Here is a 24,282-nt window from a genome sequence, read left to right as displayed (position 1 = left end):
ATGCGCTGCAAGTCCCACCTCTGCCATCTCATCGGTTTTCAGGAGCATATACCCACGTGGGTGATTGAAAGACGAACTGAGGTCCACACTCCAGTCCAGTTGGTGGTGGTAATGCACCTTAAAGTTGGTTGCCAACCGCCATATAAAGCCCAAAGAAGAACAAGACTGAAGGAGGAGAGATTACTAGGAACTAACTAGGTTTCCCCTTTTACCTGTGGATTAATTGTCGGAGTACAAAACACACAATTTTGTGTGGCTCAAAATTATACAAAGGTCCAGAAAAAAGGACCTTGTGCATTTCAGGTCAAATAACAACCCAATGTGTACAGTGCATTCGGAAAGTATTCAAACTCCTTGACTTTTCCCATTTTTATACGTTGCAGCCTTATTCTAAACTGTATTAAATAGTCCCCCTCCCATTAAACTATACACAGTACCACATAATGACAAAGCAAAAACAGGTTTGTATAAATCTTTACAAAACAGAAATATCACATTTACATAAGTATTCAAACCCTTTACTCAGTACTTTGTTGAAGCACCTTCAGCAGAGATTACAGCCTCGAGTCTTCTTGTGTACGATGCTACAAGCTTGGCACACCTGTATTTGGGGAGTTTCTACAATTCTACTGGGGACTCTGGGATGCTGGCCTTCTAGGCAGAGTTGCAAAGAAAAAGCCATATCTCAGACTGGCCAATAAAAAGAAAAGATTAAGATGGGCAAAACACAGACACTGGACAGAGGAAATCTGCCTAGAAGGCCAGCATCCCAGAGATTCGCCTCTTCACTGTTGACGTTGAGACTGGTGTTTTGTGGGTACTATTTAATGAAGCTGCCAGTTGAGGACTTGAGGCGTCTGCTCCTCAAACTAGACACTAAACATGTACTTGTCCTTTTGCTCAGTTGTGCACCGGGGGCTCCCACTCTTTCTTGCACAATGATATAATTAAGAATTTTTTTTTGTGGTTTGGCTTGTAGTTAAGAGTAATATTCCCTGTTGTGTGCATAGCGGAGATTAATTTCTAGAACATGAACGCCAATAGTGAATCATTATACACTGCTCAAAAAAATAAAGGGAACACTAAAATAACACATCCTAGATCTGAATGAAGGAAATAATCTTATTAAATACTTTTTTTTTTTTTTACATAGTTGAATGTGCTGACAACAAAATCACAAAAATAATCAATGGAAATCCAATTTATCAACCCATGGAGGTCTGGATTTGGAGTCACACTCAAAATTAAAAGTGGAAAACCACACTACAGGCTGATCCAACTTTGATGTAATGTCCTTAAAACAAGTCAAAATGAGGCTCAGTAGTGTGTGTGGCCTCCACGTGCCTGTATGACCTCCCTACAACGCCTGGGCATGCTCCTGATGAGGTGGCGGATAGTCTCCTGAGGGATCTCCTCCCAGACCTGGACTAAAGCATCCGCCAACTCCTGGACAGTCTGTGGTGCAACGTGGTGTTGGTGGATGGAGCGAGACATGATGTCCCAGATGTGCTCAATTGGATTCAGGTCTGGGGAACGGGCAGGCCAGTCCATAGCATCAATGCCTTCCTCTTGCAGGAACTGCTGACACACTCCAGCCACATGAGGTCTAGCATTGTCTTGCATTAGGAGGAACCCAGGGCCAACCGCACCAGCATATGGTCTCACAAGGGGTCTGAGGATCTCATCTCGGTACCTAATGGCAGTCAGGCTACCTCTGGCGAGCACATGGAGGGCTGTGCGGCCACCCAAAGAAATGCCACCCCACACCATGACTGACCCACCGCCAAACCGGTCATGCTGGAGGATGTTGCAGGCAGCAGAACGTTCTCCACGGCGTCTCCAGACTCTGTCACATGTGCTCAGCGTGAACCTGCTTTCATCTGTGAAGAGCACAGGGCGCCAGTGGCGAATTTGCCAATCTTGGTGTTCTCTGGCAAATGCCAAACATCCTGCACGGTGCTGGGCTGTAAGCACAACACCCACCTGTGGACGTCGGGCCCTCATTCCACCCTCATGGAGTCTGTTTCTGACCGTTTGAGCAGACACATGCACATTTGTGGCCTGCTGGAGGTCATTTTGCAGGGCTCTGGCAGTGCTCCTCCTTGCACAAAGGCGGAGGTAGCGGTCCTGCTGCTGGGTTGTTGCCCTCCTACGGCCTCCTCCACGTCTCCTGATGTACTGGCCTGTCTCCTGGTAGCGCCTCCATGCTCTGGACACTACGCTGACAGACACAGCAAACCTTCTTGCCACAGCTCGCATTGATTTGCCATCCTGGATGAGCTGCACTACCTGAGCCACTTGTGTGGGTTGTAGACTCCGTCTCATGCTACCACTAGAGTGAAAGCACCGCCAGCATTCAAAAGTGACCAAAACATCAGCCAGGAAGCATAGGAACTGAGAAGTGGTCTGTGGTCACCACCTGCAGAACCACTCCTTTATTGGGGGTGTCTTGCTAATTGCCTATAATTTCCACCTGTTGTCTATTCCATTTGCACAACAGCATGTGAAATTTATTGTCAATCAGTGTTGCTTCCTAAGTGGACAGTTTGATTTCACAGAAGTGTGATTGACTTGGAGTTATAGTGTTGTTTAAGTGTTCCCTTTATTTTTTTGAGCAGTGTATTTTCTTACAGGACTACAAGGCCAGTAGGCCTACTGTAGCATATTGTACTTTATTGAAGAAACAAAATGTCTTGATTGTAAAGATATTTCTTATTATTTGGAAGTTAGATATATTTTTGGGGTACTTTTTACCCCCTTTTCTTCCCAATTTCATGATATCCAAATCGGTAGTTACAGTCTTGTCCCATCGCTACAACTCCTGTACGGACTCGGGAGAGGCGAAGGTCGATAGCCACGCACCCTCTGAAACACGACCCTGTCAAGCTGCACTGCTTCTTGACACACTGCTAGCTTAACCCAGAAGCCAGCCACACCAACGTGTCGGGGGAAACATCATACAACTGGCGACTGAAGTCATCTTGCAGGCGCCTGGAGTCGCTAGAGCTCAATGGACAAGGAAATCCCAGACAGCCAAACCCTCCCCTAACCCGGATGATACTGGGCCAATTGTGCGCCAACTCATGGGTCTCCTGGTCACAATCGGCTGTGACACAGCCTGGGATCAAACCCGGGGCTGTAACGACGCCTCAAGCACTGCAGTGCCTTAGACCACCGCGCCACTCAGGAGGCCCTGGAAGTAGTTAACACTAGAAAAGCCTGGCCTCGATACCTCCGTATTTAAGCCATTGACGTCAGGCTCAAATAGAAGCCTGTCTCTAATAAGCGCCGGTTGTGTTCAGTGGTTGATGCAAATAAACGCCTGGGCTATTAATTGAAGTTTTACGGTATGTCATAGTCTTCCATTTAGCTTTCAAATTTCAATTTTGTTTTTAACCGATAAGATGTTATTTAATTGGGGCGGGAGTAGTGAACGCAGACAATGACTATTTCCCATGCCATATCCACTGTCTAGTATCAAGCAGGCTTGACACCGTAACGCGTCAGAACAGCTGGCCTACCAGTTTTATTCCAATGTTTTTTTGTTGCAATCAAGGTTAGTTTAGGCCGCAGCTGCATGTAATCTCACATTAGTAGAGTTAAGAAATCCAGCAGTAACCTGCAGGAGCAGGTTAAGTTCTGTGTGTTCGTTGCAAATCGAGTCAATAGTGCTGAAATACACGATTTATGTACGTTTTGAACAATTGCTCTTGCCCCAGTGATGGTAGATGGAGGGATTAACACTCACTCTGATCTGGCTTTTGAGCTGCTCAGCCTCCTGGCGTAACTGGTCCAGTTCACTCATTTTCCCTTGCTAGTATGTCTGCCTCGCTCCAGCTGCCGGGACACTTGTTGATCTGAAAGAGGAAGGGGGGAAAAAAAGTATCTCAGAAAACAATTGACATCCCTCAGACATTATTTATGGTACTAAATAGGGATACATCGGTGAACATATCGGAATCGGCCAATATTAGCTAAAAATGCCAACATCGGTATCGGCCTGAGGTCTAGTTTAACGCCGATGTGCAAAACTGATGTCAAAGCTGACGTGCATACCTATATAACGTAGGTACATTACGTAATGACGCCACATAATATTTTGCGTCACACATGCAACACAGCATTCCTAACTTCGCCCACAATGTCTGCTGTGTGGGTCGAGCAGTCAACAAGTCCAGCAGTCATTTGAAAGAGTAAGAACATTTCAGCGAGACAACTCATAGGTGAAATCTAAGATTATGTAATTCATTGCCCTTGACAATCAACCGTTCTCGGTCGTGGGTGATGTTGGCTTTGAACGACTGGTCGAGCACTGTTACGCATGTTGCCCTACCGGAGTTACACAGTAATAGCGTCACTGCAGAGTCAAATAACACTATTTGATGCGTTAAATAAGCTTTTAATTCGGCACGTCAAATAACACAGTTCTATTACAGACTGTTGTGTGTTCTGAATTTGTGTGTGCAAGCCAAGCGCCACCACTACTATCAGTAGCACTGTCAAAGCTAGGGATGGGTATCGTTAAGATTTTAACGGTACTACTACTCTTACCGATACTGCTTATCGATCCGGTACTTGAATGGTATTCTTATTGGTTCTTTGTTATTTTTTACAACAAAAAAAATGTAAGAACAGAATTAACATTGCTTCATTTTCTAAAATGTAAAATAAATTAAAAACAAATATTTACACCAAAGAAACAGCAATGTTTTGAACAAATCACTATCATAGACTTATGTTGTGATGATGGAAATGTAAAACAAATGAAATAAACAATATTTTCCTGCAAAAGAAAATACAGTGGTATAGAGCAACACGGGTGGGGCATGCAGGTAGGCTGCAAAAGGACTAACAGTTCTTCTGGAGAAAGATCAACATATTTGCCTTCTCTGGCAGAAGTCGGGACCTCTCCTGGATTATTGTGTTCCCTGCGGTCGAAAAAAACCCTCTTGCTAGGGGTGGAGGAGGCTTGAGCACAGAGGTAGCTTGTTGCAATGTTTGTGAGGGGCAGAGTAGCTCTCTTCTCCCACATCACAGGATCTTCAGCCATGGGAATGGGAGGCAGGCCTTTGTAGAGCTCGACCACTAGGTCAACACGCTCGCTGAGGGTGAGGGACGAGGTGTCCTGTTGGATCGTCAACCTCAACTCCATGTCCTCCTCTGAGAACAGCTCCTCCAAGGCATTCCTTGTTTTGTACAATGGAGGGACTGTCTCCTCCATTTCCACTCCTTCAGACTCCTCCACTTATTGCTGGTGCTCTGTGTCTGTCTGCTCCGGCTCCTCTGACAGCCCTGGTGTTGCTCCTGTCACATTGGCCTCAACAGTTGCCTGTCCCAGGTGGCGTCACTCACCGGCCTCCCTTTAAATCTGGGGTCCATTGCTGTGGCCTCATGCAGGAAGGCTTGAATGTCCTCATCCTGATAACGCTCGGAGAGGTTCTCCCACACCTTCTCTTTGATGGTTGCCACAAACGTATCTTCATGCTTCACAGTGGTGTGCTCTTCCAGTTTTTGGAGGATGGGTATGATCTGTCCACAGGTGGCATTCTATTCACATGATACACACAGTGTAGATGTATAGAGGATTCTCATGAGCTGGACAAACTCCTCGTCCTTCAGACGGTCCAGGTTGTCCTTGGTCATTGCTTCTCAGTCGTGGGTCCAAGGGTGCTGCTTGGATCGCTGGATACCGCTCCATGAATCTCTCTATCATTAGACAGAGCGAGTTCCATCTGGTCTTGACATCAAGGATGAGCGAGTGTTTGCGGAAGGCCTGAAACAACAAAAAAACTACATTTAATTACCACACACTTGAATTAAATTGTTAAATGTGGGAATTTCAAAATAATACTAATAGATTCTTACCAGGAGCTGCTGCTTTTCCTTCAAGACTGTTTGACATCGAGGATCTTTTACATTGACATTTTAGTCATTTAGCAGACGCTCTTATCCAGAGTGACTTACAGTAGTGAATGCATACATTTTATTTCATGCATTAACAAAAAAATACAATTGTTTTGTTGTACTGGCCCCCTGTGGGAATCGAACCCACAACCTTGGCATTGCACACACCATGCTGGCGTTGCAAACACCATGCTCTACCAACTGAGCCACAGGGAAGACCACATCTCTTGAACCACACGACCACTGCTCTGACTCATGCTGCCCATTTATCAATGGATCTGCGCTGCCAGATTCAATGTGTGCACAAAGCATCCTATTTTCAGGATGTGTAGCCTCTTGATGGCAACATCCATATTGCCAGCATTATCAACAGTCACAGCTACAATCTTGCTCGGCTCGATCTCAAACTCTTTCAGAATGTCTGAGATCTCCTCTGCCACTACTTCGTCAATTTGCACACCGTCCTGGTGTGGAGGACCTTCTGTTTTACACTGCTCTGGCTTGTATAGTGCACTGTAACAGTGAGATAGTGGTCCTGACAGAGGCTGGTCCACCCGTCTGTGATGGCCAGCTTTGGCACATCCTTCAGCTCAGTGATCACATTGGCCTTTTCTACACTATACCAGGTAGGAATTAATGTGTCACCGAGTTAACTCCTGGAGGAAGGGGTATATTTGGGGGTGAGGGCCTTGCTCATCTCCCTACAGTAAAAAAAAAAAAAAAAGGTTGTTTCATGTGTTGAATTATCGTGTTGTGTATTGTGGAGTGATGGGACTAACATACAACCCATTTATACTAAGATCCTAAAAATAATACAACTCAATATATACCGACTGTTACCTAAAGCCCTTGGACTCCACTGTTTCAAAGGGGTGTAGGCCTTTCACTATGAACTTCGTCACAGCTAGGTGGCACTCATTCACCCTCTCCTCAGTCATCCTCCCACTAGCTGCCAGTGTGAAGGGGCTTTGGGCTGGTCTTTGGCTTGGACCAGCGGTATTAGAGGGAGGAGTGGGTTGGTTCATTGTAGCTGCAACTTTAACAAAAAAGATGCAAAATCTTTAAATGGGTAATTGAATTTAGCGAAACAATCAGCTGGCTAATGGTTCCTTTTGATCATGAACCCATTTTCGCATAATTTAGTTAACTCCGTGTGTGGGCTCTAGGCTGCTAGCATACATACCTAACGTAGATCGGGCAACGAGATGAACTACGAGCTAGGCAGTGGCATTTCTCTGCCTGTACATGATGCACTTTCGATAGATGTTTGGATAGATTGCTCGTGTTTCTGCCCTTACAAGCAAGTCTTGTGGCAACGACTCTGATGAAGTGTAACCACACTTTTGAACGTTAAGCTCTCTCCGCCATCGTCACTAATTATGAGCAGGGTGCTGTAGGTTGTTAGAGACATCCATCTCTCTCGCGCGGCGCCTCTGGATTGGGAATAGTGAAAATATATCAGACGAATGTCTCAATCTTATTGCAAATCAGAAACGGTTGGTGAGATAAAATGTCCAAGACGTTTATATAGCAATAATAAATAGGAAATGTTTTTTTTTTCTTCCCTCCAGTACTGAAAGCAGAACCGATAACGTCGGAGTTTATCAATACTACGGTCTTTCATAATTTAGCCCCGGGGCCCGTTTAATACCGGGTTTCGGTACACATCCCTAGTCAAAGCTGTATATAAAAAAAAAAGGTCTGCAAACAAGCAAACACCGGCCACAAACGATGTGTTTACAATACCGCGTTGGTAATAAAGCATTATTTGTTCGACCGCAACTTCTGGGGTAGCTAGCTTTAGCTTGGTACCTAGCTGGCACCAATACAACCAGCCTGAAAACAATGAACAGTAGAAACTGCAGTCATTTTCATTATGCTTAGCAATGATTTAGGAATCCTTGAGAGTAAGTATTAGCTAGGTAGCCACTTGTTCGCCTATTGAAATTGAACTTCAGTTCATGAAAATAAATAGCTAGCCAGCTACTTAACTCTGTTGCCCAAAGCTAACGTTATAAGCAACCAGCTAGCTTCATCTGGCTAGTGACGCTGGACCAGACCGGGTTATGTGTGAAGCTAGCCACAATAAGGATTAGGCACAATAGTGGAATTTGTGGTTTGCCTACAAAATAAAAGTACCTATTTGAAAGTGATGCAGAAGGTTACACTTGGTGAAATCATGCCATATTTAGTCTAGATAATGTTAAACAAAGGTTGGAATGTGAAGCAACGCAATGGGGTATCAGTCTACTCGGTGACACCCACAGAACACAACCGTGAAGAGTTTGCTCAAATATTAGCATTGTAGCTCTTACCGCAGGACTGGGACTGTGAAATCACCTCCCCAGTCAGCCTATTGTGTGTATTTACATTCATATTGCACATCTTTACCTAAGGATTGGGGATCAATTAAATGCGGTATCAGCCTACTCATGCGGTACCCCCCCCCCAAAAAAAACATTCTCCTCAGAGTTATCAGACTCAAATATCCACACAGTATTGTTTTTCCTTGGGAATAGTGTTCAATACACATAGGTTGACAATAAATGTGGCTCAATTCACAGCTGTTTCAGAGTCCCGCAATAAGAGCTACAACGCTAATGTTCTCTGGGTGTCACTGAGTAGACTGATACCCCATGTCATTGATCCACAATCCATAGGTAAGGCTGTACAGTGAAATAAGTATGCCCCCAATGTAATTCGAAAGTATAATACATCCAGTGTGATTTCAGAAGATTTGTCAAATTAACAAATTGTCTTGTTGATTTTATAACACTCCAACCTCGTTTAGCATGATCTATTCAATTATGGCATAATTCTACTATTTGTATTCATTTGCATCACGGTCAATGACACTTATTTTGAAGGCTAACCGCAAAATCCACTATTGTGGCTAGCTTCACAGATGGGTCCGACCACCATTAATCAAATAAGAACTGTCTTATAAATTAGGGTTATTTAAGATGACACTTAGCTAACTATAGCTACTGAAACAGATTGTTGTTTTGCTATGTTTTTGGGGAAAAACATTGTTTGCATCCATGAGCTAGCTAGATTTTTTTTATGACCAGTACTGTAGGTGCACGGGACAACTTTACCAGCATCATAGTCTTGGTATCGATGAATCGTGACATATGAAATACGAAAAGTTGTGTAATAACTACGTAAAAAATGTATGAACTCGTTAAATTATTATGTGACGTGCAGTCATAGTCAGGTCCTGATTGGCCAACAAGCTCATTTGACACGTCAAATAGTGTTATTTAACACGCAAAGTCCCAAACGGCGTTCCATAGTATGAGAAATCCTGGTTGAGAATGAAACGACTGAACAAATGAACAACGAAACAGCACAGCAAGTAAGTAAAAGAAATAGGATTTGATTATGTTTTACTGGTAATGGAGACATGTGTAAATGAAAACAAAATAACTTTTTGGTCAGTGGTGTGTGTGTGTAACCTTTAACTCGGCAAGTCAGTTAAGAACAAATTATTTTTTACAATGATGGCCTACCCTGGCCAAACCCAGACAACGCTGGGCCAATTGTGCGCCACCCTATGGGACTCCCAATCAAGGCCGGATGTGATACAGCCTGGATTCGAACTAGGGCCTGTAGTGACGCCTCTTGCACTGAGATGCAGTGCCTTAGACCACTTCGTCCATGTGTGTGTTAACTATTTAACTGTACTAGAATGCTTAAAAAAGGCAGCTAAAATTCTAAATATCGGTATTGGGTTTTTTTTGGGCAAGGAAAATATTGGATATCGGCCAAAAATGTCATATCGGTGCATCACTAACTAGTACTAAACAATGAACAGTAAGTATATGATAAATCATGAATAAAAATAACCTGGCTTGGAAAATGTGTAATCAACTGTCAATACCATTTTGACCATATTCATCTCTTCCGTTCATTGTGCTGTAAAAGCACATTTGAAATGGCCCAATTCAGACAAACAAGGCTAGAGATATATATATATATATATATATATATATAAAACTAAATAAGTTCTTCCAGAAAAAGTGATACATGGAATCACCCGTCCATCAAGGATAGGGCAAATTCTTTCATAGAGCAGTGTCGCTCTTCAATGAACAGGCTAATGACGCATATTTTCATAATAGATGTGTAGATGGACTTTATTGTCCTCTTCAAAAAGAACTCGCAGCCAGAAAAGTAGCAGCAACTTTCCCTCCACAGGGAAACGTATTGTGTAGTCATTAGGCTACATGACAGATATTGTGTCATAGGAAGAAGTGCATCCGTGCTGACACTGTTTATTTGGCTAGTGCAGGCCCACACTCCCATAGCCTACATTACAGTACTTCTGTTGGCCTGGCCAGTGCAGCAGGCCCATATACACTCATTAGAGCACCTCTCCTGCTCCCTGCCCTCACACAACCATGCTTCTGACTCAGTCCCATCTTCTCATCTCAATGTTAGTGACATAACCCTGAGACACTTTAGCCAAGTCCTGTTAAGACATGACTGGCCGATGATCTGGATGCTCACTGGTTTAGCCAATGGTGTCAAGTGATCAATAAACTATGTATATGGATACAGGCTGATCTGATCACGCTCTTCAGGGCAACCTTAACACACAATTTACCCAAAATAGTAGCCAAAAGCGTTGGATCTTCCTATTAGTCAAGTAATTCCAAACATGGCCATAGGAAGCACATAGGCCGCCTAGGTCATTTTCAAGAACTGCTAAAGCCTTTGCGGAATAATAGCATTACACACGTAAAATAAATGCCACTGATACCTACCATCTAACTGATTCATTATAGGGGAAATACTGCACCAAGATAAAGCCCCCCAAATAACTATTAGTACACCATGACTATTAGATTACATAAGTAGATTATCCCCCCATTTCGGATAACATTGGAGAGAAAAAAGCAAGCTGTGAATTGTGAAATGATCCACACACCTGCATTGTGAAAGGTAACAGTAATGCAGGACACAGTCTAGACCTCATATTACCATAAAATTGGATTAGCTTATTTGGAAATTAATGAAAAAATTTAAGATAAGAACTAGGGGTGTGAACGTTTAAACGTTAACCAAATTGGGACCCTTAAACCTGTTAGGGCTAGGGGGCAGTATTTACACGGCCGGATAAAAAACGTACCCGATTTAATCTGGTTACTACTCCTACCCAGTAACTAGAATATGCATATAATTATTGGCTTTGGATAGAAAACACCCTAAAGTTTCTAAAACTGTTTGAATGGTGTCTGTGAGTATAACAGAACTCATATGGCAGGCAAAAACCTGAGAAGATTCCTTACAGGAAGTGCCCTCTCTGACAAGATCTTGTTCTTCTTGTCTGTTTATTGAAGACTGAGGATCTTTGCTGTAACGTGACACTTCCTACGGCTCCCATAGGCTCTCAGAGCCCGGGAAAAAGCTGAATGATATCGAGGCAGCCCCAGGCTGAAACACATTTGCGCTTTTGGCAAGTGGCCGATAAGAGGATAATGGGCTTAGGCGCGTGCACGTGTCGAGCCCGTGCTTTATTTTCTTTCGTCTATTTACCTAAACGCAGATTCCCGGTCGGAATATTATCGCTTTTTTACGAGAAAAATGGCATAAAAATTGATTTTAAACAGCGGTTGACATGCTTTGAAGTACGGTAATGGAATATTTCGATTTTTTTTGTCACGAAATGCGCCGTGCTCGTAACCCTTATTTACCCTTTCGGATAGTGTCTTGAACGCACAAACAAAACGCCGCTGTTTGGATATAACAATGGATTATTTGGGACCAAACCAACATTTGTTATTGAAGTAGAAGTCCTGGGAGTGCATTCTGACGAAGAACACCAAAGGTAATCAAACTTTTCTAATAGTAAATCGGAGTTTGGTGAAGGCTAAACTTGCTGGGTGTCTAAATAGCTAGCCCTGTGATGCCGGGCTATCTACTTAGAATATTGCAAAATGTGCTTTCACCAAAAAGCTATTTTAAAAATCGGACATATCGAGTGCATAGAGGAGTTCTGTATCTATAATTCTTAAAATAATTGTTATGCTTTTTGTGAACGTTTATCGTGAGTAATTTAGTAAATTGTTAGTAAATTCCCCGGAAGTTTGCGGGGGGTATGCTAGTTCTGAACGTCACATGCTAATGTAAAAAGCAGTTTTTTGATATAAATATGAACTTGATTGAACAAAACATGCATGTATTGTATAACATAATGTCCTAGGTGTGTCATCTGATGAAGATCATCAAAGGTTAGTGCTGCATTTAGCTGTCTTCTGGGTTTTTGTGACATTATATGCTAGCTTGAAAAATGGGTGTCTGATTATTTCTGGCTGGGTACTCTGCTGACATAATCTAATGTTTTGCTTTCGTTGTAAAGCCTTTTTGAAATCGGACAGTGTGGTTAGATTAACCTGTTTGGGCTAGGGGCAGTATTGAGAATTTTGGAAAAAATATGTGCCCATTTTTAACTGCCTCCTACACCAACTCAGAAGCTAGAATATGCATATTATTGTTCAGGTTTGGATAGAAAACACCCTAAAGTTTCTAAAACTGTTTGAATGGTGTCTGTGAGTATAACAGAACTCCTATGGCAGGCAAAAACCTGACAAGGTTTCATGCAGGAAGTGGCCTGTCTGACAAGGAGTCGTGCGTCTTGCATCTGTTTATTGAAAAGTAAGGATCTTAGCTGTAACGTGACAATTCCCAGGGCTCCAATAGGCTCTCAGAACCCGCGAAAAACCTGAAGGTTGACGAGGCAGCCTCAGGCTGAAACACATTATCGCCTTTGGTAAGTGGCGGATCAGAGGACCATTGAATGAGGCGCGTGCACGATTCGCCCCCGGTGAGAAATTTAATTCGGCTGTTTAGGCTCATTGCAGATTCCCGGTCGGAATATTATCGCTTTTCTACGAGATAAATGGCATAAAAATTGGTTTTAAACAGCGGTTGACATGCTTCGAAGTACGGTAATGGAATATTTAGACATTTTTTGTCACGCCAATGCGCCATGCGCGAGACCGTGATGTAGCATTCTGATAGTGTCTAGAACTCACGAACAAAACGTCGCTGTTTGGATATAACGATGGATTATTTGGGACCAAACCTACATTTGTTATTGAAGTAGAAGTCCTGGCAGTGTATTCTGACGAAGAACAAGCAAGGTAAGAACATTTTTCTTATAGGAAATGTGATTTTGGTGGAGGCTGACCGGCGTGGGTGTCTAAATAGCTAGCCCTGTGATCCCGGGCTATGTACTTAGATTATTGCAAAATGTGCTTCATCCGAAAAGCTATTTTAAAAATCGGACATATCGAGTGCATAGAGGAGTAATGTATCTATAATTCTTAAAATAATTGTTATGCTTTTTGTGAACGTTTATCGTGAGTAATTTAGCAAACTGTTAGTAAATTCCCCGGAAGTTTGCGGGGGTTATGCTTTTTCTGAACGTCACATGCTAATGTAAAAAGCTGTTTTTTGATATAAATATGAACTTGATTGAACAGACATGCATGTATTGTATAACACAATGTCCTAGGTGTGTCATCTGATGAAGATCATGAAAGGTTAGTGCTGCATTTAGCTGTGGTTTGGGTTTATGTGACATGATATGCTAGCTTGAAAAATGGGTGTCTGATTATTTCTGGCTGGGCACTCTGCTGACATAATCTAATGTTTTGCTTTCGTTGTAAAGCCTTTTTGAAATCGGACAGTGTGGTTAGATTAACGAGATTCTTGTCTTTAAATAGCTGTAAAATAGTCATATGTTTGAGAAATTGAAGTAATAGTATTTCAAACGATTCAAAAATCGCGCCACTGGATTTCAGTGGCTGTTACGTAGGTGGGACGAGTTCGTCCCACATGCGCCAGAGAGGTTAACGAGAGTCTTGTCTTTAAAATGCTGTAAAATGGTCATATGTTTGAGAAATTGAAGTAATAGCATTTCTAAGGTATTTGAATAACGCGCCACAGGATTCCACTGGCTGTTACGTAGGTGGGACGATTTGGTGCCACCTACCCTAGAGAGGTTAAACATTAAGAAAAATCCCAAAAAGAAAAACTGTTTTCCTCCTCACAAAATCAAAATGCTGCTAGCTCGCCAGCTCTTGCTCTTCGCTAAAGATCCAAGTGCGTGTTCAGTCTTCGGTTTGTTTAAGCGTAAAATATCCTAGCCCAGTCATTGATGTTTGGCCAGGCTTTACTGAAGTTGCGAGACATTGCAAGCCAAGAAACTGCAAAAACACAGCATTCCAATAAATAGGCCAAGTGCACGGTTCTGACAGTCTGCCTGGTGGCCAACCTGCGCCTCCCCTCTCAGTCCCTCGAGTGTTCATGTTCTCGGCAGTACAAAAACTAAAATCAGTCAACGCCGTTCCAAAAGTACTGAATCTTAGGAGTCGATTCCTAGTGGAAGATGTGTTCTTTCCACTAAATGTCTTGGTAAGTCACGTTATTTAACAAACTTTAAACTACTTTTTTAAAAGAGCATGGTCTGCGCACAGGCAGCTCAAGATTATTTGATTCAGTTCTGGTCACCTAGTGATGGATGTTAGTCCCACTTCAGAAGCAGTATTCCTTTACAGACAAGTAAAATGTCTGTTCAGTGGCGCTTCGAAAGGAAACCACCTCTGGAATTAGTTTCGGCATTTAAAAAGACCGTAACCGAGGCACTTTCAAGGGTATATGACTGCAGTAGATATAACTTAAAATTGCCCAGCTCTAGCGGTCATACATATGTAATAGGACTATTATTCTATCATTTTGTTGTATTATATTAAAAGAAAACCAAATAATAATAATAACAACCTTTCATTTTAGCTTGAGTTCTTCCTCTTAGCTAACCCCATCACCTTACGTCACTTACAGGATTTCACTCAGTACGGTCCCCAAGAATTTGAGTGCTAGACTGAGGATGTTCTCTAAAAACTTACCACCTTATTCTCGAAGGTCCTCTCCGATTGGCTAGCCCTCATATCTAGCAAGTTGTTGCACATTCATCTTCTAGTCTTGCTGATAAAAAGTAGCACTGTTAAAGGCCAGGACAATACCAGTATCCCAATACTCGTTAGTATCGTGGCAAGGAAACAAAACACAAAGCGGATTTAACTTCTTAAGGAAAACAGCACAAATGTCAGAAACAAACAACATGCTGTCATCAAGTCACATGTATTTATTTTCTAAGCTTATAGCACACAATATTTTACATACAGCAGTTTTTTTTAAATGACCAGAGTTTGATCTTCTTGGGGGTTTTCATTTTTCCCATGAGGAAAACAATTGCGGTATCGTCATGGCCCTATGTTAAAGGCAGACTCAGCGATATGACATTACCACGAGGACCACCGCAGATAAAGATGAGCGAGATGAAAGACGTCACTCACACAGTATGTGCGTGGGTTCGCGTCACGCTGTTAGAGCATCGTAGCCAGGGCACCAAAAAGTGGAAAAGTTGAGCCTCGTGCTTCACTCTTAGTTGTTGCAGAAATTGTCCCACTATGCTATCAACTTTCCGCATCCACGTCATGTCACCAAGTATACCTTTAATTCCAGGACAACTTCCCACTACATCCTTCCTAGAGACATCAAGGAAGAAATTGTGCATTGAATGAACCTTAACATGAGAAGAGTGACTAACATGAATCAGGAGGGAGACACTAGGCCTAGACCTATAATGAAGTGTAAAGCACTAATTACTGTTGTATCAGAATGTCACCGTTAATCATGGCAGGGATAAAATGTAATTAAAGTCTTCCAATTCTGCACTGGCATTTGTCCAAAGATCTCATTCATTGAGTTTGATGTTAAAGCCTGGTTTTACATTCCTTTGAGTCAATTTGGGCACACAATTCAGAAGATGCTCAAGACTAAATGTAGGACAGTCACACTTCATCCCTGCACTTCCTCAGGGTAAGAAAACAATGAAAAAAAATCTGAAATGTGGGTGAACCAGATGCTCTTGGAGTCTGTCCATAAGCCAGTACTGTAAGGAGTTTCTATGCCCCCCATCATTTCTTCAAGCGCCTGATCAGGGTCAGCTGACTGCATGATAAGCAGGGAGTTGTGGCAAATAGCCTTGAGGTGTGGCTTACTGACTGATCTGAGGTCTCTTGAGGGCAGCCTGAGTCTGCTGGTTCCAATGGGGTTTGGGCATAATAACAACCAAACTGTTGTGATAAAAAAAAGATATCAAACGAGAACAGAATCTTGAACACAGCATTTCTGCTCCCTAGAATTCACGTTTCTTTCAACCATAAATGTTGTCATGTGTTTGTTTCCATGCAGGCAGACATTCACCTCTCAGAGCAGAAGCTCACTGTCATTACCTGGCACTCTACCCTGCTGCCATATGTACGTAGTCATTGAACCCTGGTCAGTTTACATACATACCGTTTTCTGGGGTTGGGCAGTATCCAGATTTACATATTGTCATAACGTCCTCTCATCCCGGGATGTACAGTATTACCGGCTTAGTACACAAGGGGGTGCCAAAAAAAACATCCATTACCAGAATGCTAGCATATTTAGCTAGCAGCCTCAATGGAAATCCAATAACAAACCAATGAAAATAAACTCATGTCTAAGACAGGCAATCCAGCTCAAAGTTATACATACAGTCCATTCGGAAAGTACTCAGACCCCTTGACATTTCCCACATTGTTAAGTTACAGCTTTGTTCTAAAATGTATTCAATTGTTTTTTCCTCAATCTACACACTATACCCCATGACCAAGCAAAAACATGTTTTTAGAAATATTAGCAAAATGTATAAAAGATAAAAACACTGAAATATTACATTTACTTAAGTATTTAGACCCTTTACAGCATCGAGTCTTCTTGGGTACACATGTATTTGTGGAGTTTCTCTCATTCTTCTCTGCAGATCCTCTCAAGCTCTGTCAGGTTGGATGGGGAGTGTTGGTACACAGACATTTTCAGGTCTCTCCAAAGATGTTTGATCGGGTTCAAGTCAGGGCTCTGGCTGAGCCACTCAAGGACATTCAGAGACTTGTCCCGAAGCCAATCCTGCATTGTCTTGGCTGTGTGCTTAGGTTCATTGTCCTGTTGGAAGGTGAACCGTCGCCCCAGTCGAAGGTCCTGAACGCTCTGGAGCAGGTTTTCATCAAGGATCTCTGTACTTTGCTCCGTTCATCTTTCCCCCGATCCTGACTAGTCTCCCAGTTGCTGTTACATCCCCACAGCATGATGCTGCCACCACGCTTCACCGTAGGGATGGTGCCAGGTTTCCTCCAGACGTGACGCTTGGCATTCAAGCCATAGAGTTCAATCTTGGTGTCATGAGACGATCATTTTGTTTCTCATGGTCTGAGAGTCCTTTAGGTGCCTTTAGTCAAACTCCAAGCGGGCTGTCATGTACCTTTTACTGAGGAGTGGCTTCCGTCTGGCCACTACCATAAAGGCCTGATTGGTGGAGTGCTGCAGAGATGGTTGTCCTTCTGGAAGGTTCTCCCATCTCCACAGAGGATCTCTGACCATTGAGTTCTTGGTCACCTCCCTGACCAAGGCCCTTCTCGCCCAATTGCTCAGTTTGGCCGGGCAGCAGCTCTAGAAAGAGTCTTGGTGGTTCCAAACTTCTTCCATTTAAGAATGATGGAGGCCACCGGGTTCTTGGGGACCTTCAAATGCTGCATACCTTTTTTTGTACTCTTCCCCAGATCTTTGCCTTGACACAATCCTCTCTTGGAGCTCTACGGACAATCCCTTCAACCTCATGGCGTGGTTTTTGCTCTGACACGTACTGTCAACTGTGGGACCTTATATAGACAGGTGTGTGCTTTTCCAAATCATGTCCAATCAATTGAATTTACTACAGGTGGACTCCAATCAAGTTGTAGAAACATCTCAAGGATGATCAATGGAAACAGGATGCACATGAGCTCAATTTCGAGTCTTATAGCAAAGGGTCAGAATACTTATTTACATAAGGTTTGTTTTTTTATTTATTTATAAATTCTCAAACATAAAAAAAAGAATGTTTTGCCTTGTCATTGTGGTGTAGTGTGTAGATTGATGAGGAAAAACAATTTTAGAACAAAATGTGGAAAAAGGGGTCTGAATACTTTCTAAATGCACTGTAGGTTTTTATAGGCATTTATTCCTGTAGGATTAACCAGAGCTTGTGTGCGCACTCAGCACGTGCGTGTGGAGGGAGCGGTCCGAACGCAATTGAATGAATGAGACAGAGGGGAAATGGAATTTAGGTAGAAGAACAGTGAGGAGCTTGGTTTGGTTTCTTTTTTGTTGTGCCTTGCAAACACATGTACAAATGGAACACTAGAATCAAAGCAAATGAATGTCTTCAAAACAACATTTTGCTTGCCAGATCGAGCAGCCTCAAAGCACATTCCACCAAATAATATTACAGTATTTTATATCTCTAGTTAAAGATTGAGCTGCCTTTTATCATGTAAAAATGTTCAAGTAATTGCATAATAAAGCACTAAAAGACCACAAACGTAGGCCTATGTGTTGTAGAAAGCTTGATACTGTAATATCAGTGCAACAAATTTCATATGGCTAAAGCTGGATCATAGAAAAGACCATAAACAGCACTATCACTGACCAAGCCTGTAATCCTAAAAGCTCAAATCCACAGACAGTAAATATTTAATCCCATCTATACCCACTAACAAAACAGCTGGGGAAAAAACACTGGGGTCAGAAATCTGTTTTCCACCTAGAAAAAAAGCATGTATGATTAGTCTCTTCCACACAACATACTTACAAGATTGTTATCGAGGTTGTCCTTTTATCAAAATTAACTAATGCTCAAAACACATCTGGAATAAGGGTGGTGGGGGTTTAATTCATACCTTCTGTCACACAACAATTATGATCTGGATTAAATACATGTAATTGGGTGTATCACAGGAAAACACCCTGCAGTAAAGTTTACCCTGGCATCGCAGACCATTCATGCACATTCACAAGACAAGGCCATCAGTGGCAATTGAAAACCTGCCTAACAGCTAGCTTTTTAGTGCAAATGTTGATCACGGAACACTCCTGTTCTGATGTCATTTGACTGTACAGGGACACATTGTTGTGGTCAAATGTGACTGGTTTGAGTAAACTAGGCGTATGTCGCGGGTCACTACTTCACAGGAGAACCATTTGAAAGTAAACTTTCTAAAATAAAATCTAAATGTGTTTTTGGCAGAAATGCCTTCTTGAACATGTGAACTTGCACGTGCCTTAACAACAGACTTGTATGCCACCTGTAAATATGAATACAATTGTTAAATTACGAGCCTTGTTGGTTTAGCCACAGAAAAAGCCAGCAACCTTCCCGCTAGCCATGATTGGCTGAGATGAGTTGGCTGGACATGAGTTCAGATGAGTCTGCCATGTAGTACACTTCTGTCTATTTGAGCTGGTCAGTATGTGTAGGTAATCCTGTCTAGCGCTGTTTAAAAATATATATATCACATAGTAGAACTGCATAAGTGTTGCGCTCCACTTTCTGTAGGACCAAGTTTTGAAATCAGTAGAATTAGAGTATGATAGCTAAGGAGATAGAAAACACCCGTCTCCGGATTACATCTTCAAACGAAACAAGTATCCATTTCAATAGAATGTCACTGCGACAACTGCTGATAGACGTAGCTAGCAAATTCACTCTGGCTATCTACTCCGATTTCAGAGCACTCTCGTCTGAGTGGTTCTCCCATCTCCACGGAGGAACTCTGTGACCATCGAGTTCTTGGTCACCTCCCTGACCAAGGCCCTTCTTCCCCAATTGCTCAGTTTGGCCAGGCGGCAGCTCTAGTTAGAGTCTTGGTGGTTCCAAACTTCTTCCATTTAAGAATGATGGAGGCCACTGTGCTCTTGGGGACCTTCAAATGCTACAGACCTTTTTTGTACACTTCCCCAGATCTGTGCCTCGACACAATCCTCATGGCGTGGTTTTTGCTCTAACACGTACTGTCAACTGTGGGACCTTATATAGACAGATGTGTGCTTTTCCAAATCATGTCCAATCAATTGAATTTACCACAGGTGGACTCCAATCAAGTTGTAGAAACATCTCAAGGATGATCAATGGCAACAGGATGCACCTGAGCTCAATTTCGAGTCTCACTGCAAAGGGTCTGAATGCTTATTTACATAAGGTTTCTGTTTTTTATTTATTTATAAATTCTCAAACATTACAACAAAAAACGTTTTGCCTTGTCATTGTGGTGTAGTGTGTAGATTAAAGAGGAAAAACAATTGTATCAATTTTAGAACAAGGCTGTAACGTAACAAAATGTGGAAAAAGGGGTCTGAATACTTTCCAAATGCACTGTAGGTTTTTATAGGCATTTATTCCTGTAGGATTAACCAGAGCTTGTGTGCGCACTCAGCACGTGTGTGTGGAGGGAGCGGTCCGAACGCAATTGAATGAATGAGACAGGGGAAATGGAATTTAGGTAGAAGAACAGTGAGGAGCTTGGTTTGATTTCTTTTTTATCATGCCTTGCAAACACATGTACAAATGGAACACTAGAATCAAAGCAAATTAATGTCTTCAAAACAACATTTTGCTTGCCAGATCGAGCAGCCACAAAGCACATTCCACCAAATAATATTACAGTATTTTATATCTCTAGTTAAAGATTGAGCTGCCTTTTATCATGTAAAAATGTTCAAGTAATTGCATAATAAAGCACTAAAAGACCACAAACGTAGGCCTGTGTTGTAGAAAGCTTGATACTGTAATATCAGTGCAACAAATTTCACAAATTTTACTCCGATTTCAGAGCACTCTCGTCTGAGTGTACCAGAGCGCAGAATAACTGACGAATTTATGAATGCTCAACACCTGTTGAATATGGCCGGTGTCAGTAAACATGGGCAAAAAAGCGTAAATTCCTGCCAGCAGCACAGTTGCAGTCACCAACACTCTGGATAACATAAATACAGCCTAACCAGCTCTACAAGTGCGAGTAAAATGGTCAGTGAGCTGTTCTCCCATGTGTGTCTGGAAGTAGCTAGCAAGCTAGCCAACGTTAACCAGTTAGCTTGGGTGCTTGACTGCTGTTGTTAGGACAGAATGCTCGGATCAACCCTTAAAGAGATTTGTGGGGCTAAAGCTTAAGAGGGTGTGAACAATGCTGAAGTGGTGTAGGTAGCAAACCATTCAATGGCCATTTTCATAAAGGTGAGACTACATGTTTATCAACTTTCAAAACACAATTACTTTCCCATTGCTCCTCAAATGCAGTGTATGATATACAATTTTGTAGCTCTGTGTATCTGCTTTTATCAAATGTAAAAAAAAAATTAAAAAAATGAATTTTGTTACATAATACCGAATCAAGGTGGTAGTGGTAGGAATATTTGCTTGCATTGCAAGAGCACCATTTGCATCCATTTTGAATGTCACCTGAAAATAACCTGATGAAGTACTCTCTGTTAATCAGATGAGGTTACCATATTTGTTTGAACAACTACTCTTTGTTGATATGTTGCAAATGCAAGAACTGCTCTTCTCAATAAACATTGGTTCGGATCCACTGTATACTTCCAGATTTATGTAATTCACATTGAATTATTTTTTTTTAGCTGGATTGGAAGTTTATGTAAAAGAAGTTTCGGTAGCTACCACTACCAACACAGTTACACTGACCACCTCAACCGATGGCATACTAATGTCTTGCATCAATGGAAACCTGTGAGGCAGCAAACGCCATCTTGTTCGCTGCCGCTTGTAGGCCTACTAGAATTGACGAATCAAATATAGCTAACTAATGTAGCTACTACCAATGAAGATGAATTCAGTTTCATTGTATGTTACATTTGAAAATAAATGTGCAATCTCACTATTTAATGCAACATGTGAAAAGGCCCCGAGATGTAGATCTGGATTTACAATATTACCTCAATGTACACTTTAACGACGTTTTACCAAACAACCCTGCTCAACAGCAGTGACCTCAACACTACTCACGTTAGCACACACTTCACTAGCCAACTAACGTTAGCTAGCTACAGTATATCAGACAAGGGACGTTTTCAGCGGGGTGCGCTGTGGATTATCAGAAAGAGGGGGCAGACAAGAATCAAACAGAAAAGATCCAACAAAATGTAATACAGAATACTGTTTCAGCATTCCTGTCGCCCCCGTGTTGGACTTGCGTTACTCCAGCACCTAAAAGGAGTTAGCGAGTGTTGCTGGCCAATAAAATCCAATTACCTTGTTAGCTAGTATAGCCGTGTCGTTAAAGCCAGCAGTAGCCATTTAATTTGATTAAGGTGTACAGCACAAAAGCCAACGAAAGCAATTGTGCTACCGTTATGGTGGTGGATAAATTGCAGAAATTGATTTAGTCAACCTGCAGCTAGTGTTATAACTGCCATCTAGCTAACGTCGTTAGTCTTGCTAACGTTAACTGTATAGCTAGCTGACAACGTTCTGTGTGGGTTGCCAAATCAAATGCAATGTCGAAAAAGTGGTCATACTTCACCAAAAGGGCATATTTAACAAAGCCTCAATTTATTTCAACACAGACCATAAACATTATCGGGGCCCAAACTAGCCTGACTAATTGACCACTCAGATTCCAAATTAACGTTAGTTACCTAGTACTTACATTTAGGCCATGGTCGTCCATCTCAAAAATGTTAGCCGGCTAACAAGTAACTACGTTAATAAACAATGTAGTTTAAATTCATTTTAGGGATAACGAAGCACGACTAATATGTTGAATGGAAATTAAGCCATCTTGGCAACATTGTTGTAGCTAGATACAGGTGTAACTAACTGTGTACCTAGGCTAGCTAAATTAGCAAACTAACGTTAACTGGTTAGTGTTTGCTGCCAGTAACGTTAGTTAGCTACCATGTCCGTTTCTCATGAATTTGACAGGGTCCAACACATCCCTGCAAAGAACTCAGGCTGTAAAATATAGGTAGGCTACTGTACAGTCTGTGTAGCTAAACACATAATGTAACGTTACATTGCTAACGGTATAGCTAGTTAGCACTGTCAACTGGAAAGCAAGCAGAGCTCTCTCGGCTAAACGAACGCGCGTTAGCCAACGACCCCACCACCGGGCAATTGGGTAATCTAACACATCGACCAATAATCCCACTATTGTATGTTTGAATTGCAAATGTGCAACATTTCACAATCCCTTACCTTTTTCTCAGTTGGCGTTGGCTTTTTTTTATTTGGCATTGACTGGAAAAGGTAGCTAACGGTGTATACCTCCAATCCACGCATCAACTAACGCCCGTGAACCGCTAGTTTGCAAATCCTAGTCCCGAGTTTTTTTCAACAACCTGGACCAACCCGGGAAAACAATCACTCCACTCCCTGCTGATGACGGGACACAGATTGCCTGTATTTGCAACTGTAATCTCAATAATCGGTTTCCACTAATGTCTTCGTCCGATTTATATTTCATTTAGAAGCCACTTCCTCTTAGTCTATGACACAAGTCTGTTTAGCCGCCCTTTCTCAATAGTCACTCTCTTCTTCTCCCGGCCACCGAACGGCGAAGATGGGCGCGGTAACCCTGCAATCAGCTATGGGAAACCCCACGCTCTGCAGCAGCGCTCGCACACGCACAAAATGAATTTGGCCATTCGTTTAGAAAAAATACAGTAGGCCTAGTAATCAATGCAAAATACCAAAATAATTGTCCAATAAATTGATCATTCATCTTGGTATATTATGTGTTTACAGTAGTTCGTAAAATGATATTCTATACTACAGCTACATATAAGTATTTTACAGGAAATTATGTTTTGACTCAAACAAATATAAGGATCAAGTTGGCTGCACCAGTTTGCCTGCCTGCCTGCCTGCCTGCCTGCCTGCCTGCCTGCCTGCCTGCATTTGTGAAGGGTGAAGAATTGCAAAGATTTGGGCTAACTAATATGTGGCCTTGTGGTTAGACTGACCTCCCTGAGATTGGAAGGTTGGGAGTTTGATCCCTTGCTGAGTCATACTAAAAATGGGACCCGATGTGTTTCTGTTTGGCACTCAGTATTAAGGAGATAGATTGAGTGTAAGGCACTGCAATAAACTAGAGTCATATCCACAGGGGCTGTACTTGTACATCAAGCTGCCTCACACTACAGAGACAGGCTCGTGCAAGGTTACTTACTTATGAACAGATCTCCTACCCAGAGTTAGTTTTGGACAGTGTTTGTGTATCTGCTAGGTATTTATACATTTTAAAAAGTGTTCTAGATCCGTAAAAAAAACGTAAGCCCTTTTTCACATCTAAAATCTGTTGCTAAAATAAAACCAAGGCAGAAACATGTTCTGACCAAAGGATCCATGAGCCTACAGCTTTTTCTTACTGGTGATGACTGTGAATCCCCATGCACTGGTAGCAATTTCTAAATATTCCTTATGGAGCTTCTTTCGTTGAATTGAACTCC

General features: G+C 42.1%; 1 protein-coding gene across 1 annotated transcript in view; it reads right to left on the bottom strand.

The window, feature by feature from the left end:
* The window catches only part of LOC115150951 (guanine nucleotide-binding protein G(I)/G(S)/G(T) subunit beta-1), a 30,489-nt gene extending 7,078 nt beyond the window's left edge, over window positions 1-23,411 (bottom strand). Inside the window, exons 1-2 of the mRNA XM_029694811.1 lie at window positions 23,030-23,411; window positions 3,749-3,857 (exon numbers count right to left, since the gene is read on the bottom strand). Coding sequence (XP_029550671.1) covers window positions 3,749-3,805 — 57 coding nt within the window. The 5' untranslated portion in view covers window positions 3,806-3,857; window positions 23,030-23,411. The remainder of the gene's footprint in view (window positions 1-3,748; window positions 3,858-23,029) is intronic.
* Window positions 23,412-24,282: the final 871 nt, after the last annotated feature.

The sequence above is a fragment of the Salmo trutta genome, chromosome 16, assembly GCF_901001165.1.
Source record: "Salmo trutta chromosome 16, fSalTru1.1, whole genome shotgun sequence".
Classification (NCBI taxonomy): Eukaryota; Metazoa; Chordata; class Actinopteri; order Salmoniformes; family Salmonidae; genus Salmo; species Salmo trutta.
The sequence above is the reverse complement of the archived record's forward strand: the minus strand, read 5'-3'. Positions and strand labels throughout refer to the sequence as shown.